General features: G+C 47.1%; 1 protein-coding gene across 2 annotated transcripts in view; it reads right to left on the bottom strand.

Moving 5' to 3' along the window:
* APLP1 (amyloid beta precursor like protein 1) overlaps nucleotides 1–18,000 on the bottom strand; it is an 87,644-nt gene extending 69,644 nt beyond the window's left edge. Inside the window, exons 1-3 of one of the 2 annotated variants that reach the window (XM_070764902.1) lie at nucleotides 17,613–18,000; nucleotides 4,002–4,169; nucleotides 2,674–2,803 (exon numbers count right to left, since the gene is read on the bottom strand). In XM_070764902.1, the coding sequence (XP_070621003.1) occupies nucleotides 2,674–2,803; nucleotides 4,002–4,169; nucleotides 17,613–17,732 (418 nt within the window). In that variant the 5' untranslated portion in view covers nucleotides 17,733–18,000. The remainder of the gene's footprint in view (nucleotides 1–2,673; nucleotides 2,804–4,001; nucleotides 4,170–17,612) is intronic. The other variant, XM_070764903.1, reaches the window with a different exon arrangement.
* Between the last annotated feature and the right edge of the window lie 331 nt (nucleotides 18,001–18,331).

Here is an 18,331-nt window from a genome sequence, read left to right as displayed (position 1 = left end):
TCGCAAGAAGGAAAGTATCAGATGATGTAAGATAAGGTTATATGCTGCCCGCTTGAACCTTGATTTTCCTCTGTACGTGATTTGTATCTTTTTCTATGTAGAAACATAGAAACATAGAAACCTGACGGCAGAAAAAGACCTCATGGTCCATCTAGTTTGCCCTTATACTATTTTCTGTATTTTATCTTAGGATGGATATATATTTATCCCAGGCATGTTTAAATTCAGTTACTGTGGATTTATCTACCACGTCTGCTGGAAGTTTGTTCCAAGCATCTACTACTCTTTCAGTAAAATAATATTTTCTCATGTTGCTTTTGATCTTTCCCCCAACTAACTTCAGATTGTGTCCCCTTGTTCTTGTGTTCACTTTCCTATTAAAAACACTTCCCTCTTGGACCTTATTTAACCCTTTAATATATTTAAATGTTTCGATCATGTCCCCCCTTTTCCTTCTGTCCTCCAGACTATACAGGTTGAGTGCATGAAGTCTTTCCTGATACGTTTTATGCTTAAGACCTTCCACCATTCTTGTAGCCCGTCTTTGGACCCGTTCAATTTTGTCAATATCTTTTTGTAGGTGAGGTCTCCAGAACTGAACACAGTATTCCAAATGGGGTCTCACCAGCGCTCTATACAGCGGGATCATAATCTCCCTCTTCCTGCTTGTTATCTAGCTATGCAGCCAAGCATCCTACTTGCTTTCCCTACCGCCTGACTGCACTGTTCACCCATTTTGAGACTGTCAGAAATCACTACCCCTAAATCCTTTTCTTCTGAAGTATTTGCTAACACAGAACTGCCAATACAATACTCAGATTGAGGATTCCTTTTCCCCAAGTGCATTATTTTACATTTGGAAACATTAAACTGCAGTTTCCATTGCTTTGACCATTTATCTAGTAAAGCTAAATCATTTACCATATTACAGACGCCTCCAGGAATATCAACCCTATTGCACACTTTAGAGTCATCGGCAAATAGGCCGATGTAAGGACACAATATCATCTATAATCGTGCCTTCTGCCACACGAATCCCAATGACCGGTTAGGTCCCACAGAGTTGGTCTTCTCTGGGTCCTGTCGACTAAACAATGCCGTCTGGTGGGACCCAGGGGGGAGAGCCTTCTCTGTGGTGGCCCCAACCCTCTGGAATCAGATTAGGACTGCCCCCACCCTCCTTGCCTTTTGTAAACTTCTCAAAACCCATCTTTGTCGTCAAGCTTGGGGGAACTGAGACATCTTCCCCTTGCCTATGTAGTTTCTGTGCACAATATGACTGTATGTATGTTTTTATTTACTGGGTTTTAAAAGATTTTTTTATATGTATAATTGCTATTTTAGATTTTAATTATTAGATTTGTCTTTATGTACCGTTTTTATCACTGTTGTGAGCCGCCCCGAGTCTACGGAGAGGGGTGGCATACAAATGTAATAAATACAAATACAAATAAGTTGTTATTCGTAGGTGAGTGACATGCCTTGGTCATCCAAGTGAGAAGTAAGTTATAAGAATCTCAGCCAGGGCACAAACCTGGGTTCAGACGTTGACACGTGAATACTCTGAACTGCATGCAATAAACCTGTGTTGCTCTATCTCCTTGTGGCCTTCATTCCCTAAACTGGTAAGCAAATCCAGCTGCAACAGTAGCAGCTTCTTAGAAACATAGAAGACTGACGGCAGAAAAAGACCTCATGGTCCATCTAGTCTGCCCCTATACTATTTCATGTATTTTATCTTAGGATGGATATATGCTTATCCCAGGCATGTTTAAATTCAGTGCCTGTGGATTTACCAACCAGGTCTGTTGGAAGTTTGTTCCAGGCATCTACATTTTCAGTAAAATAATATTTTCTAATGTTGCTTCTGACCTTTCCCTCAACTAACCTCAGGATGTGCCCCCTTGTTCTTGTGTTCACTTTCCTATTAAAAATAGCGAATCTGTGAAAGATGAACCGTGAAGTAGCGAGGGATGACTATATTAGTATGAACACAATTTAACTTGCAGCAACTATTATAGCCTTTGTATGAATAAAATTATCCTTTGCAAACAGTATATTTAGTAAGCTTTTACTAAATTATGTGCACAATTTGTATGACTTTTGAGGGCATCCTGTCGCTTAAAAAGTTGACGTGATAGGCAAAAGCTGTGGTCATTTTTGGATCCAGAGGCCAAAAGTTAAGAAAACAAGTCGCAAATTTAAGACAACGAAATTGCTGTTCCCCAGTGTTACCAGTAGCAAGGCATTCCTTGCCTTCAATTGAATTAAAACCTTTATTGACAGAGTACAACATGTGTACCACAGCAGTGGGTCACTCCTGGTTCGGCCCAATTATGTCAACTGGTAGCAGCAGGGGTCTTCTCCACCCACCCAGCTGGGATGCTTCGCCCACCTGCCCAGGATGCTTCTACACATGCGCAAACCGGTAGCAATGGGATTTAGAACCCACTACTGATGTATATTATGAGATTGGCTGAGCCTACTTTCATGCAGCAATCCCCAACACAATTCAATACGACAAGGTGGTGCTTTCAAAGTCGCACAACCCCCCAGGGCAATGGAAGGAACAATGACAACAACACATGATTTCATTCCCAACGTTATAAAGTCCGTCCTTATCGTCCCCAACCAGAGATGCAAACAAGTCAGGCTGCTGGATTATGCGCTTACCAAGACACTGGTAGGGTACCACAATGTGCATTTGACCTTTGCATGATGAACGTCCCTTCTTGCACCACTTGTCTATGGTAACTGGTTGTGTACCTTCCACGGCGTTCGTGATTTGCAGCTCTGGATATACCTGCAGGGCAAGCGGTCGTTAGTCGGGCATCAAATAGAGCAGGGGTCTCCAACCTTGGCAACTTTAAGACTTGTGGACTTCAACACCCAGAATTCCTCAGCCAGCTCTGCTGGCTGAGGAATTCTGGGAGTTGAAGTCCACAAGTCTTAAAGTTGCCAAGGTTGGAGACACCTGAAATAGAGGACAGAGAAAAACAGAAACATAGAAACATAGAAGATTGACGGCAGAAAAAGACTTCATGGCCCATCTAGTCTGCCTTTATACCATTTCCTGTAGGATGGATCTATGTTTATCCCAGGCATGTTTAAATTCAGTCACTGTGGATTTACCAACCACATCTGCTGGAAGTTTGTTCCAAGCATCTACTACTCTTTCAGTAAAATAATATTTTCTCACGTGGCTTCTGATCTTTCCCCCAACTAACCTCAGATTGTGCCCCCTTGTTCTTGGGTTCAGTTTCCTATTAAAAACACTTCTCTTCTGGCCCTTATTTAACCCTTGAACATATTTAAATGTTTCGATCATGTCCCCCCCTTTCCCTTCTGTCCTCCAGACCAGTGTTTCCCAACCTTGGCAACTTGGAGATATTTGGACTTCAACTCCCAGAATCCCCCAGCCAGCGAATACTGGCTGGGGAATTCTGGGAGTTGAAGTCCAAATATCTTCAAGTTGCCAAGGTTGGGAAACGCTGCTCGAGACGATACAGATGGAGTTCATGAAGTCTTTCCTGATACGTTTTATGCTTAAGACCTTCCACCATTTGTGTAGCCCGTCTTTGGACCTGTTCAATGTGATCAATATCTTTTTGTAGGTGAGGTCTCCATAAGGTCATTCTCCCTTGAGATACTTCAAAGGGTGATGGAGAGATACACTCCATCTTGTTCCTCTGAACGGTAACCCTGGAGTTCCTGACTCCTAACAAGGAAGCGGGGTGGGGGGGAGAAAGGCCGATTCGCCTGAACAACCCATGATACCAACTCAACAACCACAGAGATTACTTAACCACTGGGCCGAGGGAGGATTTGCAAAATGGGAGCCAAATTCACAAGAACGATCTTGCTTTGCAACGAATATTTTGAACTCCGTGGCCAAGAACTGCCTCTACTTAAAAATGAGAGCTTTGGAAGGACGGGGAGGAAGATGGGTGTGTGTGTGTACATGCTTATGACTGTGTGTAGGTGTGTGTGTTTGTATGTACCTCCTGGCAGTAGCTCCGGATCTCCTCAGTGGTACGGAAACAGGTCCGAGTGCCGATGGCATCAGGCTCCCAGTGGCCTGTCTGGACGTTGAGATGGAGGACGAGTTTTCCGCAAAACATGGCCACTTGGGGGGTGCCCAGGGTGGGCCCAAGGGCTGCACCAATCCCCTGAAAGCAGGAAGAAAGAGAGAAAGAGGGGAGTGAAAATTAGCCTGGCCAAAAGCACCAAGGTTCCGTGCATCGTGGCTGCAATAGGACCACAGCCAAGGTGACCTCTGAAGGGCATTGTCTGTCACGCAAGGCTCTTCCGCTTCGGCAAATTTCCTCCCCTTCCTTGATTGATATTTTATGTTTCACCCCCCCCCCTCGGCTGCCTCTTTTCCCACCCCGCCCATCTTTGTTTTCTCCATCTTTCTTTCTGGCTTCACCTCCTCCAGTAACCACCAGGATGTTGTTGCTGTGGCAACCGCTCCCGATGGAGTTGCCAGATCTTCCCTGTTGCCATGGAGACCGGCTCCCAGATGGAAATGAACACTGCATCCCCAGCCCCTTCCCTTCTGCTGTTTCTCTTCGCAGGGCCCACCCCCACTTGCCAGCCCTTCCTACCTCACCTCCTCCTCTCCTTCTTTCTTCCTCCCCTCCCCTATCTTCTTCTTCCTCTCTCTGCTCCTTTTTCCACCAGGCTCCCCCTCCTTTTATTCATCCCTCCAGCAACACCTGCTCAGTACTGATGTTGGGTACCACCTCTCAGGAGGAGGCCAATTTTAGTTGGATTGTGTTGTGTTGTGGTTAGCTCTGGCCCAGCTCCTGCCCCAAGGACTGTGGATGTAGGGGAGACATCCACATGCTGCAGGCCTGTTTTGCCCCCCCGGTGGAATCTGCTGATGAAGGCTCCTCTGACCAAGAAGACATGAGTGACAGGGAGGAGGAAAGTGTGGCAGACAGCTCAGAAGGAGATCAATTATCTAGCTCCTCCTTGGATTCAGAACAAGAGTTAATGATACAACCACGCATGCAGAGAGCGATGCATAGGCAGCAACAACTGAGAGATTATTATCAAAGAAAATGAGGCCACCTGTGGTTGGGTGGGGCTGTGGTAATTAGTGAGGCTGCTATAAATAGAAGCCTGTGGGTTTGGCCATTGTGGAGGATTATCTGATCCTTGTGTTTCGTGCCTGCCTTGCTGACTTCGACCTTTGCGTGCTGATTTTCCCCCGCCTTGAAACTAAACCAGAGCAAAGTGTGTTTCACTTTGTGAAAGAAGAAGGACTGTGAATTGCCTCACAGCTGCAAGCTAAGTATCACAGAACTGATAAGGGACTTGTACAAATTACCAGTTTGTTTGGAGACGAGTGCTCTTTGCTATACAAAAAGAGGGCTTAGTTTATTTGGATTTTTGGTATAAAGAACATTGTTTTGAATTCTCAAACGTGTGTGTGTCTGAAATTGTATCTGTGCATTTTCGGGAGGATTCTACCAGAGAGCTCGACAGAACAGGTTGGGACCTTTGATCCTGTGCCCACGTTGGCAAAACGCGTGGGCTGCATTCCCATAACAGGCTCTTCCCAAACACGTCCCATTCTAAGCTCTGGCCGACCATCGAAACCCAATTTAGCCTAGTCTAAATTGTGCAAAATCCACAGCCGTAGCAAAAGTCCTTGTCTCCTCAGTTCTATCTGCTCCTCCTTCTGACAGGAGTCTGCACTTTAGTGTCAGGCAATTATTTATATATTTTATTTTATTTATTTATTTATTAGATTTGTATGCCGCCCCTCTCTGTAGACTCGGGGTGGCTAACAACAATAATAAAACAGTATATGACAAATCTAATATTTAAAATAACTAAAAACCCTTATTAAAACCAAGCATACACACAAACATACCATGCATAAATTGTATAGGCCTAGGGGGGAAGGAGTATCTCAATTCCCCCATGCCTGACAACAGAGGTGGGTTTTAAGGAGCTTACGAAAGGTGAGGAGGGAGGGGGAAATTCTGATCTCTGGGGGGAGCTGGTTTCAGAGGGTCGGGGCCACCACAGAGAAGGCTCTTCCCCTGGGCTCCACCAAACGACATTGTTTAGTCAATGGGACCTGGAGAAGGCCAACTCTGTGGGACCTAACTGGTTGCTGCAATTTTGCGGCAGAAGGCGGTCCCGGAGATATTCTGGTCCGATGCCATGAAGGGCTTTATAGGTCATAACCAACACTTTGAATTGTGACCGGAAACTGATCGGCAACCAATGCAGACTGCGGAGTGTTGGTGTAACATGGGCATATTTAGGAAAGCCCATGATTGCTCTCGCAGCTGCATTCTGCACGATCTGAAGTTTCCAAACACTTTTCAAAGGTAGCTCCATGTAGAGAGCGTTATAGTAGTCAAGCCTCGAGGTGATGAGGCCATGAGTGACGTGAGCAATGACTCCCGGTCCAGATAGGGCCGCAACTGGTGCACCAGGCGAACCTGGGCAAACGCCCCCTTCGCCCCAGCTGAAAGATGGTGCTCTAATGTCAGCTGTGAATCAAAGAGGACGCCCAAGTTGCGAACCCTGTCCTAGAGGGTCAATGATTCCCCTCCCCAGGGTGTTGGATGGACAGATGGAATTGTCCCTGGGAGGCAAAACCCACAGCCACTCTGTCTTATCAGGGTTGAGTTTGAGTCTGTTGACACCCAATTAATTAAGTAATTCCATGAAAAATACCCAAATAAGCTAAAGGGCTGCATCCTACCTACTAAAGCAAGAAACAAGCCATTCCATTCCAATCGAGGAGAACCTCTGTAGCTCCAGGTTGACATGAAGGCTCCGCGATGCCCTCTGAACTAGGCTTGTTTTCTTCTAGATATTCCATAACCCTAACTCAGGGGTCCCCAAACTTGGTACCTTGAAGACTTGTGGACTTCAAGTTGCCAAGTTGAAGACCTCTACCCTAACTATACTGCTAAAAAAAAATAAAGGGAACGCTCAAAGAACACATCCTAGATCTGAATGAATGAAATATTCTCATTGAATACTTTGCTCTGTACAAAGTTGAATGTGCACAACAGCAGGTGAAATGGATAGTCAATCAGTGTTTGATTTCACAGAATTTAGTTGACTTGGAGCTATATTGTGTTGTTTAAGGGTTCCATTAAATTTTTTTGAGCAGTGTATGTAACATCATCAGGGCTAGAAGGGAATGGGAATTGTGGAGTGGAGAAGGAATAGGAGGAGGAGGAGGAGTTTTAGGTGGAGGAGGAATGGGGACAAAGAGGATGGGGAAGAGAACTGTGGGGTCTTTGGTGCCCACTGAGCTTGGCTTGCTTTTTTGCAGACAGTTTATTACCCTAACTAGGTAACGTCAGCAGTGTTAGAAGAAAATGGATATTGTGGAGTGGAGAAGGAGTAGGAGTAAGAAGAAAAGGAGGAAGAGGAGGAGGAGGAAAAGGAGGAAGAGGAAGAGGAGGAGGAAAAGGAGGTGGAGGAGGAAGAGGAGGAAGAGGAGGAGGAGGAAGAGGAGGAGGAGGAAAAGGAGGAGGAGGAAGAGGAGAAGGAGGAGGAAAAGGAGGAAGAGTAGGAGAAGGAAAAGGAGGAGGAGGAGGAGGAAGAGGAGGAAGAGGAGGAGGAAAAGGAGGTGGAGGAGGAAGAGGAGGAAGAGGAGGAGGAGGAAGAGGAGGAGGAGGAAGAGGAGGAGGAGGAAAAGGAGGAGGAGGAAGAGGAGAAGGAGGAGGAAAAGGAGGAAGAGGAGGAGAAGGAAAAGGAGGAGGAGGAGGAAGAGGAGGAAGAGGAGGTGGAGGAAGAAGAGGAGGAGGAAAAGGAGGAGGAGGAAAAGGAGGAAGAGGAGGAGAAGGAAAAGGAGGAGGAGGAGGAAGAGGAGGAGGAAAAGGAGGTGGAGGAGGAAGAGGAGGAGGAGGAAAAGGAGGGGGAGGAAGAGAAGAAGGAGGAGGAAAAGGAGGAAGAGGAGGAGAAGGAAAAGGAGGAGGAAGAGGAGGAAGAGGAGGAGGAAAAGGAGGAGGAGGAAGAGGGGGAGGAAAAAGAGGTGGAGCAGGAGGAAGAAGAAGAAGAGGAGGAGGAGGAGGAGAGCGGAAGAGGAGGAGGAAAAGGAGGTGGAGGAGGAGGAAGAAGAGGAGGAGGAAGAGGAGGAGGAGGAGAGAGGAAGAGGGGTGGGAAGAGGACTGTGGGGTCTTTGGTGCCCACTGAGCTTGCTTGTTTCCTTGAGTTTGGGGTAATGAAACCTATGTTTCATCACCCAGCTAGGTAACACCATCAATGCTAGTAAAGAGTGCCCTTCAACAATTACTGGCAAGGACCTCTCAAAGCGTCCACTTCCCGCAGCCTCGCCACCTAGCTAGCTAACCAAATCAGGAAAAGCTTTGGACCCAAATACCGGATGCAATAAATGAGCTCTGGGTTGGAAAAGGGCCGTGAGAATTGCAGAGCCTTTGAAGATGCAGGGGGTGGGGGGGGGACCCTTCGATTTCAAGGATGGATGCTCCGAGAAGCTTTAGGATCGGTCCCCAAGGAGAGGGGATTTGGAGGGCTGCGGATGAGCCAGAAGAGAAGCCACGATGGAGCCGGTCCATTTCTCTTCCCTGCCCTGCCACTCCCACCTTTCCGCTAAATTTCCCACCCAGTACATCCGATTTCTCTTTTTTTCTGGAAAGCGACAATTTAGTTTTAAAAAACCAGGAAGAGAGAGATGGGAAGCAGGCGAGAAGGGAGAATCGGTGGTCTGCATCCAGGCTGCGAGAGAAGGAGAATAAACAGTCTAACCGGCTTTTTTTTTTTTGGCCTGGGGAGGGTCAGTGATAGAGAAGAAAAGAGGGTGGGGTCCACTTAACGGAGGGTTTTTTCCCCCCTTTAAACGGAGGGGCAAAAGGAGAAACCGAGCCCCGATTAAGCTGGATCTCATGGCTAAGCCGATGCTTTAAGTGATTAAGCAGCTGCTGCGGTTTGATGGAAAGCTGACCACTGGACTCTAACATCAAATGCAGGGCTGGCGAAAGGAGGGAGGGAGGAAGAGAAAGAGAAGAGAAAAGAGTGGAGTGGATTTCCAAATCGAGAGCCTGGCTGCCTCTGAAAATCTCCCAGGGACGGCAGGAAGGTGGACGTTGGACTTGGGGTAGGAAGTAGTTAATGGAGATGGGATTAATAAATGAGCTTTAATCCCGGCTTCTGTTTCTCCCGCCCCCTCCCACCTCGAACCTGGCATTTGGTGAGCTGAGCTGCAAAGGGAGGAAGGATCAACCTTTCTTTCTCCCAACCTTCCTTTTGGGCCTTTTAAAACAAGGGGGCAAAGTGCACTCTCCCAAAGGGATTGGGGACCAGGTGGGTGGGTGGCAGTTTGGGGGGCGGTGGTGGGAGGAAGAGGAAGCTTTCCAAAGGAATAAACGAGTGGTGTGAGTGTTGACATGAGTGTTGTATGTTGCGAGGAATAGGGATGGTTGCTTTATAAATATTCTTATTCTTATTCTTTTATTCTTATTCTTATTCTTTTATTATTCTTATTCTTACACTTTTATTCTTATTCTTATTTGTATTCTTTTATTCTTATTCTTTTATTCCTATTCTTTTATTATTCTTATTCTTATTCTTTTATTCTTATTCTTATTATTCATATTCATATTCTTATTCGTATTCTTTTATTCTTATTCTTATTCGTATTCTTGTTCGTATACTTTTATTCTTATTTTTATTCGTATTCTTTTATTCTTATTCTTATTCTTACACTTTTATTCTTATTCTTATTTGTATTCTTTTATTCCTATTCACATTGTTATTCTTATTTGTATTCTTTTATTCTTATTCTTTTATTCCTATTCTTTTATTATTCTTATTCTTATTCTTTTATTCTTATTCTTATTGGTATTCTTTTATTCTTATTCATTTTCTTATTCTTATTGTTTTATTCTTATTCTTATTATTCATATTCATATTCTTATTCGTATTCTTTTATTCTTATTCGTATTCTTGTTCTTATACTTTTATTCTTATTTTTATTTGTATTCTTTTATTCTTATTCTTATACTTTTATTCTTATTCTTATTTGTATTCTTTTATTCCTATTCTTATTCTTATTCCTCTTAATTAGATTTATATCCCACCCTCCTATGAAGAAAATAGGAGTTTTGATTGCTTTTTTAAAAAAAATCTTGGATTTCTTTATTATGGTTGTTCTATCCTGAGTCCTTCGGGATTGGGCGTCATAGAAGTCAAATAAAATCGATTGATCGATCGATCAATCAATCAATCAATCAATCAATATAGACATGTTGTAAGCCAATTAAGTCTGTAGAGGAGGGCGGCCTAGAAGTCCAACAAACAAACAAACAAACAAACAAACAAACAAACAAACAAACAAAAGACTCTGAAAAGGCTTCTCTCACCCTCCCCCCCCACTTCCATCAACCACTGGGAGCTGCTTTCTCTCCCCCCCCATCCCTCTCTCCTCCCTTCTCCATCTGACCAAAGACCCAGGAGCTGCTCCAGATGACCAAGCAAGATGGTGGAGGTTGGGCTTCTGGCCAAGCCAGCAGCAGGCTGGGTTGAGTGGGGTGGAGGTGGGGGGTTGAGATCAAAGGAAGACAGCCCTCCACGGGGTGGGGGGGTGGGGGGGGTTGAAGAATTGGAAAGTCATGAGCAGAAGGCGAGGGGAGGTTGCTGGTCCCTTGGCAGAGAGAAGGAGCAAGGCGGAGAAAAGACGGTGGTCCTCGTGGTGGTGTGATGACGTCCCTTTGGGCAGTGGGAGAAATTTCCACAACCTTTCCCAGGGCTAATGGGTCTTTAAGGGAGCTTCCCCTGCCTCTCAGTTGGAACTCAAGAGAAGATGGAAAATGGAAAGTGGCCTGGGATCAATATTGGGTTCCTATCGGTTTGGATGAGGATGCCGCACCAGTAGTAAAAATGGAGCCCCGCGCGCAGCTTTGGGTCTCTGGCGTGCGTCCCCGTGAAATTTTTCTTCTGCGTGTGTGCTGGTAGCAAAATCTTGCGAGGGGATGCGCGAGAGAGGTTTCGGCGAAATCTCTCTCCCGCGCATCCCCTTGCGAGATTTTGCGCAGACAAAATCTCACATGCGCGTGCCAGAGATCTGAAGTTGTACATGCAGCACATCAGTAATGGTGGGTCCATCCTGTCTGGGATGAAGGCTGGGGATGAAGTGACCACAAAGTGGACACTCACTCCCAACTTCGATGTAGCAGGATGGACCTTGACCAGCCTCTTTTGGATAAGAATGAGAGAAATTCCTTCCCACTTTGTTTGTTAGTTAGTTAATTAATTAATTAATTAATTCATTAATTAATTAGATTTATATGCCGTCCCCTCCGAAGACTTGGAGCGGCTCACAACAGGGACACAAAATACAAATCCAATGATTAAAAAAGCAGAACAGTTAAAAAAGCTCTTAATTAAAAACATTCATGCAACCCAAACAAACCATACATAAAACGGAGCGGCCAAGGGGAATCAATTTCCCCATGCCTGGTGGCAAAGGTGAGTTTTTAGGAGTTTGCGAAAGGCAAGGAGGGTGGGGCAGTACTGATCTCCGAGGGGAATCGATTCCAAAGGGTCGGGGCCGCCACAGAGAAGGCTCTTCCCTTGGGTCCTGCCAGATGGCATTGTTTTGTCGATGGGACCCGGAGAAGGTCAACACTGTGGGACCTAATCGGTTGCTGGGATTCGTGGGGCAGAAGGCAGTCCCGGAGATATTCTGGTCTGATGCCATGAAGGGCTTTATAGACCTTCTGTTAAGCCAGAAGAGGCTTCAAAGGTCCTTCTGGGCCCTTAAAAGATCATCTAGTCTCATCATGTTGCTGCTGCACTAGAAATTGCCTTTTCTTTTGACCTTTGAAAGCACTCCAAGCAGTTGTGGTTTTCTACCAGTTCGGGCCGGTTCGAGCGAACCGGCAGAAGCGGCATCGGGAGGCTCCGCCCACCCACCCAGACTTCATCACAGATGTTCCGCACATGTGCAGAAGGTTCTGTGCATGCGCAGAAGCATTGCACGGGCGCTCCTGTTCCCAAACCGGTAACCACGGTAAGTGAACCCCACCACTGTAATCAATCTACATTCGAATCTTGAAAGTAAAATCACATAATTGCATTTATTTGAGGGCTCTTTATAGTCCTTTTTTTAAAAAAGGATTGAATGGACACGAGGTTTCGGCTGTTGTCTGTAACATCCTAAGGCAATGACAGCGAACCTTTTTTTCCTTGGGTGCCGAAAGAGCATGTGTGTGCACTATCGTACATGCACAAGGGCCCACACCCATAGTTCAATGCCTGGGGAAGGCAAAAACAGCTTCGCCCATTCCCCCTGGAGGCCCTCTGGAGGCCGGAAACGGCCTGTTTCCCAACTTCTGGTGGGCCCAGTAAGCTCGTGTTTTGCCCTCTTCAGGCTCCAAAGGCTTCCTGGGAGCTGGAGGAGGGTAAAAACACCCCCTATCCTCCTGGAGGCTCTCTGGAAGCCAAAAACGCCCTCCCAGAGTCTCTACATGAGCCAAAAATCAGCTGGTCGGCACACACATGCACATTGGAGCTGAGCTAGGGCAACGGCTCGCGTGCCAGCAGATATGGCTCCGCGTGCCACCTGTGGCACCCGTGCCATAGGTTCGCCATCACTGTCGTAAGGGAAGCAAAGGTGAAGTCACAGGCTTCCCAAACACTCATAAAAGTCAAGCAGGGCCATGTCAGGGCGGCATTGTGCTTTTAGGTGCAAATCTCGGCGGGCTTTGTCTCCTAGAAAGAGGAAACGGTCAGGTTGGAATCTCTTTTGGACACTCGCCCTGTAAAAAGATGACAAAACTGATGTGGATGAATGAGAGGAATTGCGTGGTGTTTGAACACCGTGTCGGCATTCTCAGCCAGCCCTGGGCCTTTGACGGCCATGCACACAAGTCACAGCCCTTTCGCCAACAGAGTGCACCATGCATTGTGGTCAGCTAAGCATTCCTCAAAGCGGAGTTTGTTTCCCCAGCTGCACACTGCCTCGGTTCACACATGCCACGAACCCAGAAAGCGTAGCTTTGAAACCACAAAGACATCCCGTGACATCCAAATGAAGCATGGTGTATAAGCCTAGTCTTAGGGTCCCCAGCCTCTGGAACCATTGACTCCACTGATGAAGAAGAGATGTTCTTCCTTAGGATTCTGTTCAGCTATGCCCTCTTCCAGCAGGCTTCTCTGGCCCATCCATCAAACCTTGTAACTCTTAACTGAGCTATTTCTGTCATTTCCCATAGATTTCCTTTCCTTTCTTCCCTTTCCTTCTTTCCTTCCCTTTCCTTTTTTCCTTCCCTTTCCTTTTTTTCCTTCCCTTTCCTTTTTCCTTTCCTTCCTTCCTTCCCTTTCCTTTTTTCCTTTTCTTTCCTTTTTTCCTTCCCTTTCCTTTCCTTCTTTCCTTTCCTTCCTTCCTTTCCTTTTTTCCTTCCCTTTCCTTTCCTTCCTTTCTTTCCTTTTTTCCTTTCCTTTCCTTTCTTTCTATCCTTCCCTTTCCTTCTTTCCTTCCCTTTCCTTTCCTTCTTTCCTTTCCTTCCTTCCTTTCCTTTTTTCCTTCCCTTTCCTTTTTTCCTTCCCTTTCCTTCCCTTCCCTTCCTTTCCTTTTTTCCTTTCCTTTCCTTTCTTTCTTTCCTTCCCTTTCCTTCTTTCCTTCCCTTTCCTTCTTTCCTTCCCTTTCCTTCTTTCCTTCCCTTTCCTTTCCTTTTTTCCTTCCCTTCCCTTTCCTTCTTTCCTTTCCTTCCTTCCTTTCCTTTTTTCCTTTCCTTTCCTTTCTTTCTTTCCTTTCCTTTTCTTCTTTCCTTCCCTTTCCTTCTTTCCTTCCCTTCCCTTTCCTTTTTTCCTTCCCTTTCCTTCCTTCCTTTCCTTCCTTCCTTTCCTTTTTTCCTTCCCTTTCCTTTCCTTCCTTTCTTTCCTTTTTTCCTTTCCTTTCCTTTCTTTCTATCCTTCCCTTTCCTTCTTTCCTTCCCTTTCCTTTCCTTCTTTCCTTTCCTTCCTTCCTTCCCTTTTTTCCTTCCCTTTCCTTTTTTCCTTCCCTTTCCTTCCCTTCCTTCCTTTCCTTTTTTCCTTTCCTTTCCTTTCTTTCTTTCCTTCCCTTTCCTTCTTTCCTTCCCTTTCCTTCTTTCCTTCCCTTTCCTTTCCTTTTTTCCTTCCCTTTCCTTTTTTCCTTCCCTTTCCTTTCCTTCTTTCCTTTCCTTCCTTCCTTTCCTTTTTTCCTTTCCTTTCCTTTCTTTCTTTCCTTCCCTTTCCTTCTTTCCTTCCCTTTCCTTCTTTCCTTCCCTTTCCTTCTTTCCTTCCCTTCCCTTTCCTTTTTTCCTTCCCTTTCCTTTTTTCCTTCCCTTTCCTTTCCTTCTTTCCTTTCCTTCCTTCCTTTCCTTTTTTCCTTTCCTTTCCTTTCTTTCTTTCCTTCCCTTTTCTTCTTTCCTTCCCTTTCCTTCTTTCCTTCCCTTCCCTTTCCTTTTTTCCTTCCCTTTCCTTCCTTTCTTTCCTTTCCTTCCTTCCTTCCTTTCCTTTTTTCCTTTCCTTCCTTCCTTTCCTTTCCTTTCCCTTCTTTCCATCCTCCCTTTCCTCCCTCCCTCCTTCTCCTTCCTTCCTTCTTTTCCCCTTCCTCTTTTCCTTCCTTCCTCCCTCTTCCTTCTTTTCCTCCCCCCTTTCTCTTTTCCTCCCTCCCTCCTTGCCTTCCCTTCCTTCCTTCTTTTCCTCCCTCCCCTTCCTTCCTTCTTCTCTTTTATTTATTCATTTTATTTATTAGCCCTCCCAAAGGACGCTGGGCAGCTTACAGCGAAGCTAAAGATACCGATTTCAAAAGAGAATTTAAAACCCATATTAAAACCATGCATATCTCTAGATGATGCCTTTTCTGATCAACGGCCCCAGGCCTGCTGGAAAAGCCAGGTCTTTAAAGCTATCTGTTAAAGCTCCCTTCTCTTCCCTCCCTCCCCCCTCCCTTTTTCTTCTTTTCTTCCTGCCTGCCTGCCTCCCTACTTGCCAACCGTTCAGGTCTCCAGCGGTACCAGTCTCCCGGGAGCGGACCACATCGCTTTGGATACCCGAGAACAAGCCCAGGTGGCCAATAGGAGAGACCGGACTGAGAAGCTTCCTAACCCCGTGTGGCTTTTCCTATCAGCGGAATGCACAACCTGCCTTCTTGTAGGCTTGAAAGCAACTGTGCAGGTGTTGCCAACCACAAAGGAAGCGGCCTTTAGTTCCAGAACGCCGAGCCAGAAGAAGTGGGAGGGGAAAGGCTCACATACGCCTAGCTCGAGAAACATGTTTGCCACTCGGTTATTGTTCAACCCAGATTTTCTCCGATTCCATCTAAGGAATTTGCAGGAGAAATTCCACCCCACCGCCAGGTTCCCCCAGATTGCCTGGGATGCCAATGCAATTTTGCAAGAGAGCAAAGCCCCCTTCCTCGCAAAAGAAGGGGGGAAACCCCCTTCTCACCCACTTGATAAAATTCAAATGTACAAAACCTAGAAGAGCAGAATTTGATCTTATCCTTATCCAAAAAGTTGCCTTCGTATCATGGGCCAGAATCCTATTGTGGGATTTTCCAAAGAGAGGTGGCCTTGAAAGACAGGCAGCTCCGGTCATTCTTGCTGGACGACTGCCCACTGTTCTGAACGAGGCCTTTTAATGACCCCTGGCTAGGGGGAGGATCGGCTGGTCCTATCACACAGCCGGGCTTGGGGAAGAGAAGGGGCTGCCTTCCTGTGACCAATGTCACACACAGTCTGGAATATGAGAACTGCTGATGCCAAATTCCTCTTATTAAAACTGTAATATATTATATGACGTTTCCAGATTTTAGACCAGGAGGGTGAAAAATGAGACCACTGATGGGGTTCCAAATGGATTCTGCTTCAATACGTCCAAATGCTGATAAGGGAGGAATAAACCATGGCTACTGGAGACCCTATACAAACCCAGTTACCCCCCTGCCAACATCGACCCAGGATTTTCTGGATGGTTCCTCAATGAGAGTATCAGGCTGCGAGCACATTTTGGCAGGATTTGGGTACATCAGGTAGGGTACCCACTAGCCTTTTGGACCAGTGAGACCAGTCCTGTGCTTTAAGGTCACCTAATCTGAGTCCCTATGGGATAGGATGACATATAAATCAAATAAATTACATTATCTCAAACCCATCTGCTGGCTATTTGCCCCCTAGCAGTAGGAAAGCATCCCCTTTCTTCTACAAGGCCCACGGAAACTATGGGTCTCTGGCCACCTTCGCCGAGTACATTCGTCCTCTGCAAAGGACCAGTCGCAGCCAGAGATGGAGGAAGATGGTCAAATATGATTCTCCCTGTTAAAATATCTCGGCTCCCCACACTTTACCCCTTACGCGAAAAACAGAGGAATTTAAATGCACAAGGTTGCTGCCGACCCAGCCAACGGGTAAGTCCATGGGGCTCATTTGTAGCAATAAGCCTCCAGCGGATGTGACTTGGAAACCTGCCACCACCAGGGCTTACGAAAGGAGAGGGATGGCCATCGGGCTCAGAAATGTTAACCACGGTCCACCCAGTCTTGGGGAGAAGGTTGCAATGGCTCGGGTGGGGGGGTGGAGGGAGAAAGGAAGTGATCTGAATGAGAACAAGGCACCAGATCACTTCCCACTTCGAAGCATCTGGTTGGACGGGATGGAGCGGATCTCCTTCACCTGACCACCAATCCGGCCAGGGGTGGAAAAAAACCCCCACACAAAGCAAAATGCCAGATTTTTCCTTAAGGTTTGGATGCCGGGCGAGGCAAGTAGGAAGAAAGGTTTGGATGCTAGTGGGCAAGGCGATGATTTGAGCCCCTTTCCCCATGACCATTGTCACCCCTTTGAGTGACCATGGACCACGAGCGGTCTTTCCCCAACTAGGCGCCCTCCGGATTCGAAGGGACCTGGGGATGATGGAAGGGGGAGTCCCATCCAGTTTGCAGAGCAGTGGGGTGTGGAAGGCAGATGGCCGCTTCTCCCCCACCCTCTCTCCCACGCCCAACCCTATTTTCTCCCTCTTTGGGGGATTTCCCCGGCTGGCGTGGTTTTTTTCCTCCCCTTTTCCTTGGAAAGGAACCGAGAACAGGGGAAGGATCTCCAGGTAGATCTCTTTCCCCGGCCTGCCCGGTGGTAACCTTGCGCAGCCCCTTCGCCTGAGTCTCACCTTGTGCACCGATGTCCACCCATCCCACGCGTGGCCTCTGGAAGATGCAGGTCCAGGAGCCCCCCCCCGCTGGGCATTTATTTATTTATTTGTTTTGTCCAATAGACAATAATACACAATGAGGGTTAGAGGAGATATATACAAGTAGAATGTATCAAAGAGAGTATAGAAGAGAAGATATAGGAGTAAAATATCACTAGAGAGAATAGCAGAAAATGTAAGAGATAAAAGAGATATAAGAGATACAATGGATAGAAGAGATGGAAGAGACAGAAGAGAAGATAGAGGAGTAAAATATAAGTAGAGAGAATAGCAGAAAATATAAGAGATAAAAGAGAGAGAAGAGATACAATGGATAGAAGAGATGAAAGAGATAAAAGAGAGAGAAGAGATACAATGGATAGAAAAGATGGAAGAGATAGAAGAGAAGACGGAGGAGATAGAGGAGAGACTACAGGACAGGGAACGGCCTCGGCTCTCACCTGGGTGTTGGCTGCGCCTCCAGGTCCGGGCAAAGAGCCGAGCAAGAGCAGGAGCCATTGCGCCGCTGCAGCGCTAGCAGCCCAGCCGCCCGAGGCGCATCCCGCGGAGCCGGCCATCATGGCTCGCCCCGTCCGACGGTCCCTGGCTGGGCTCTCCGGGGCGCGATCGCTGGATCCCCTCGGGCGGGGCGCCTCCTTTTTCTCCAGGCGGCCGGCGAAGGAGAGAAGCGAGGCTGCTTGCAAAGGGAGTCGGGCTGCCCCCCCTTCCTCCGGGGGCTGCGCTTGCTTGCTTGGAGCGCTTGCTTGCTCCCAGCTGGGGCTGGTGACAGGAGGAGCTGGCCCCGGCGCTCTCGCCCGTCCGCCCGCCCGCCTTGTTGCTGCTGCTGCGGCTTGCAAGGCTCCGGCCGGCCCCTCCCCGCTTTCGCCTCCGCCTGGCCCCGCCCGCTCTGCCTGCAGCCACGAAACGCCCAGGAGGGAGGGGAAGAAGGGGGGGCACCCGGGCCCGAACCGCCGCCGCCGTTGGGAGGCGGAGCGCGCGAGATGCGCAGCCTGTGGGGATGCTGCGCCCGGGTCTGTTGGAGACGTTGGGGAGCCCTTTTCAGACGGTCCTCCCCTCTCCCCTCCAGAATACGATGCAATAGTTTATTTATTTTTATTTTATCTATCTATCTATCTATCTATCTATCTATCTATCTATCTATCTATCTATCTATCTATCT

The sequence above is a fragment of the Erythrolamprus reginae genome, chromosome 11, assembly GCF_031021105.1.
Source record: "Erythrolamprus reginae isolate rEryReg1 chromosome 11, rEryReg1.hap1, whole genome shotgun sequence".
NCBI classification, from domain to species: domain Eukaryota; kingdom Metazoa; phylum Chordata; class Lepidosauria; order Squamata; family Dipsadidae; genus Erythrolamprus; species Erythrolamprus reginae.
The sequence above is the reverse complement of the archived record's forward strand: the minus strand, read 5'-3'. Positions and strand labels throughout refer to the sequence as shown.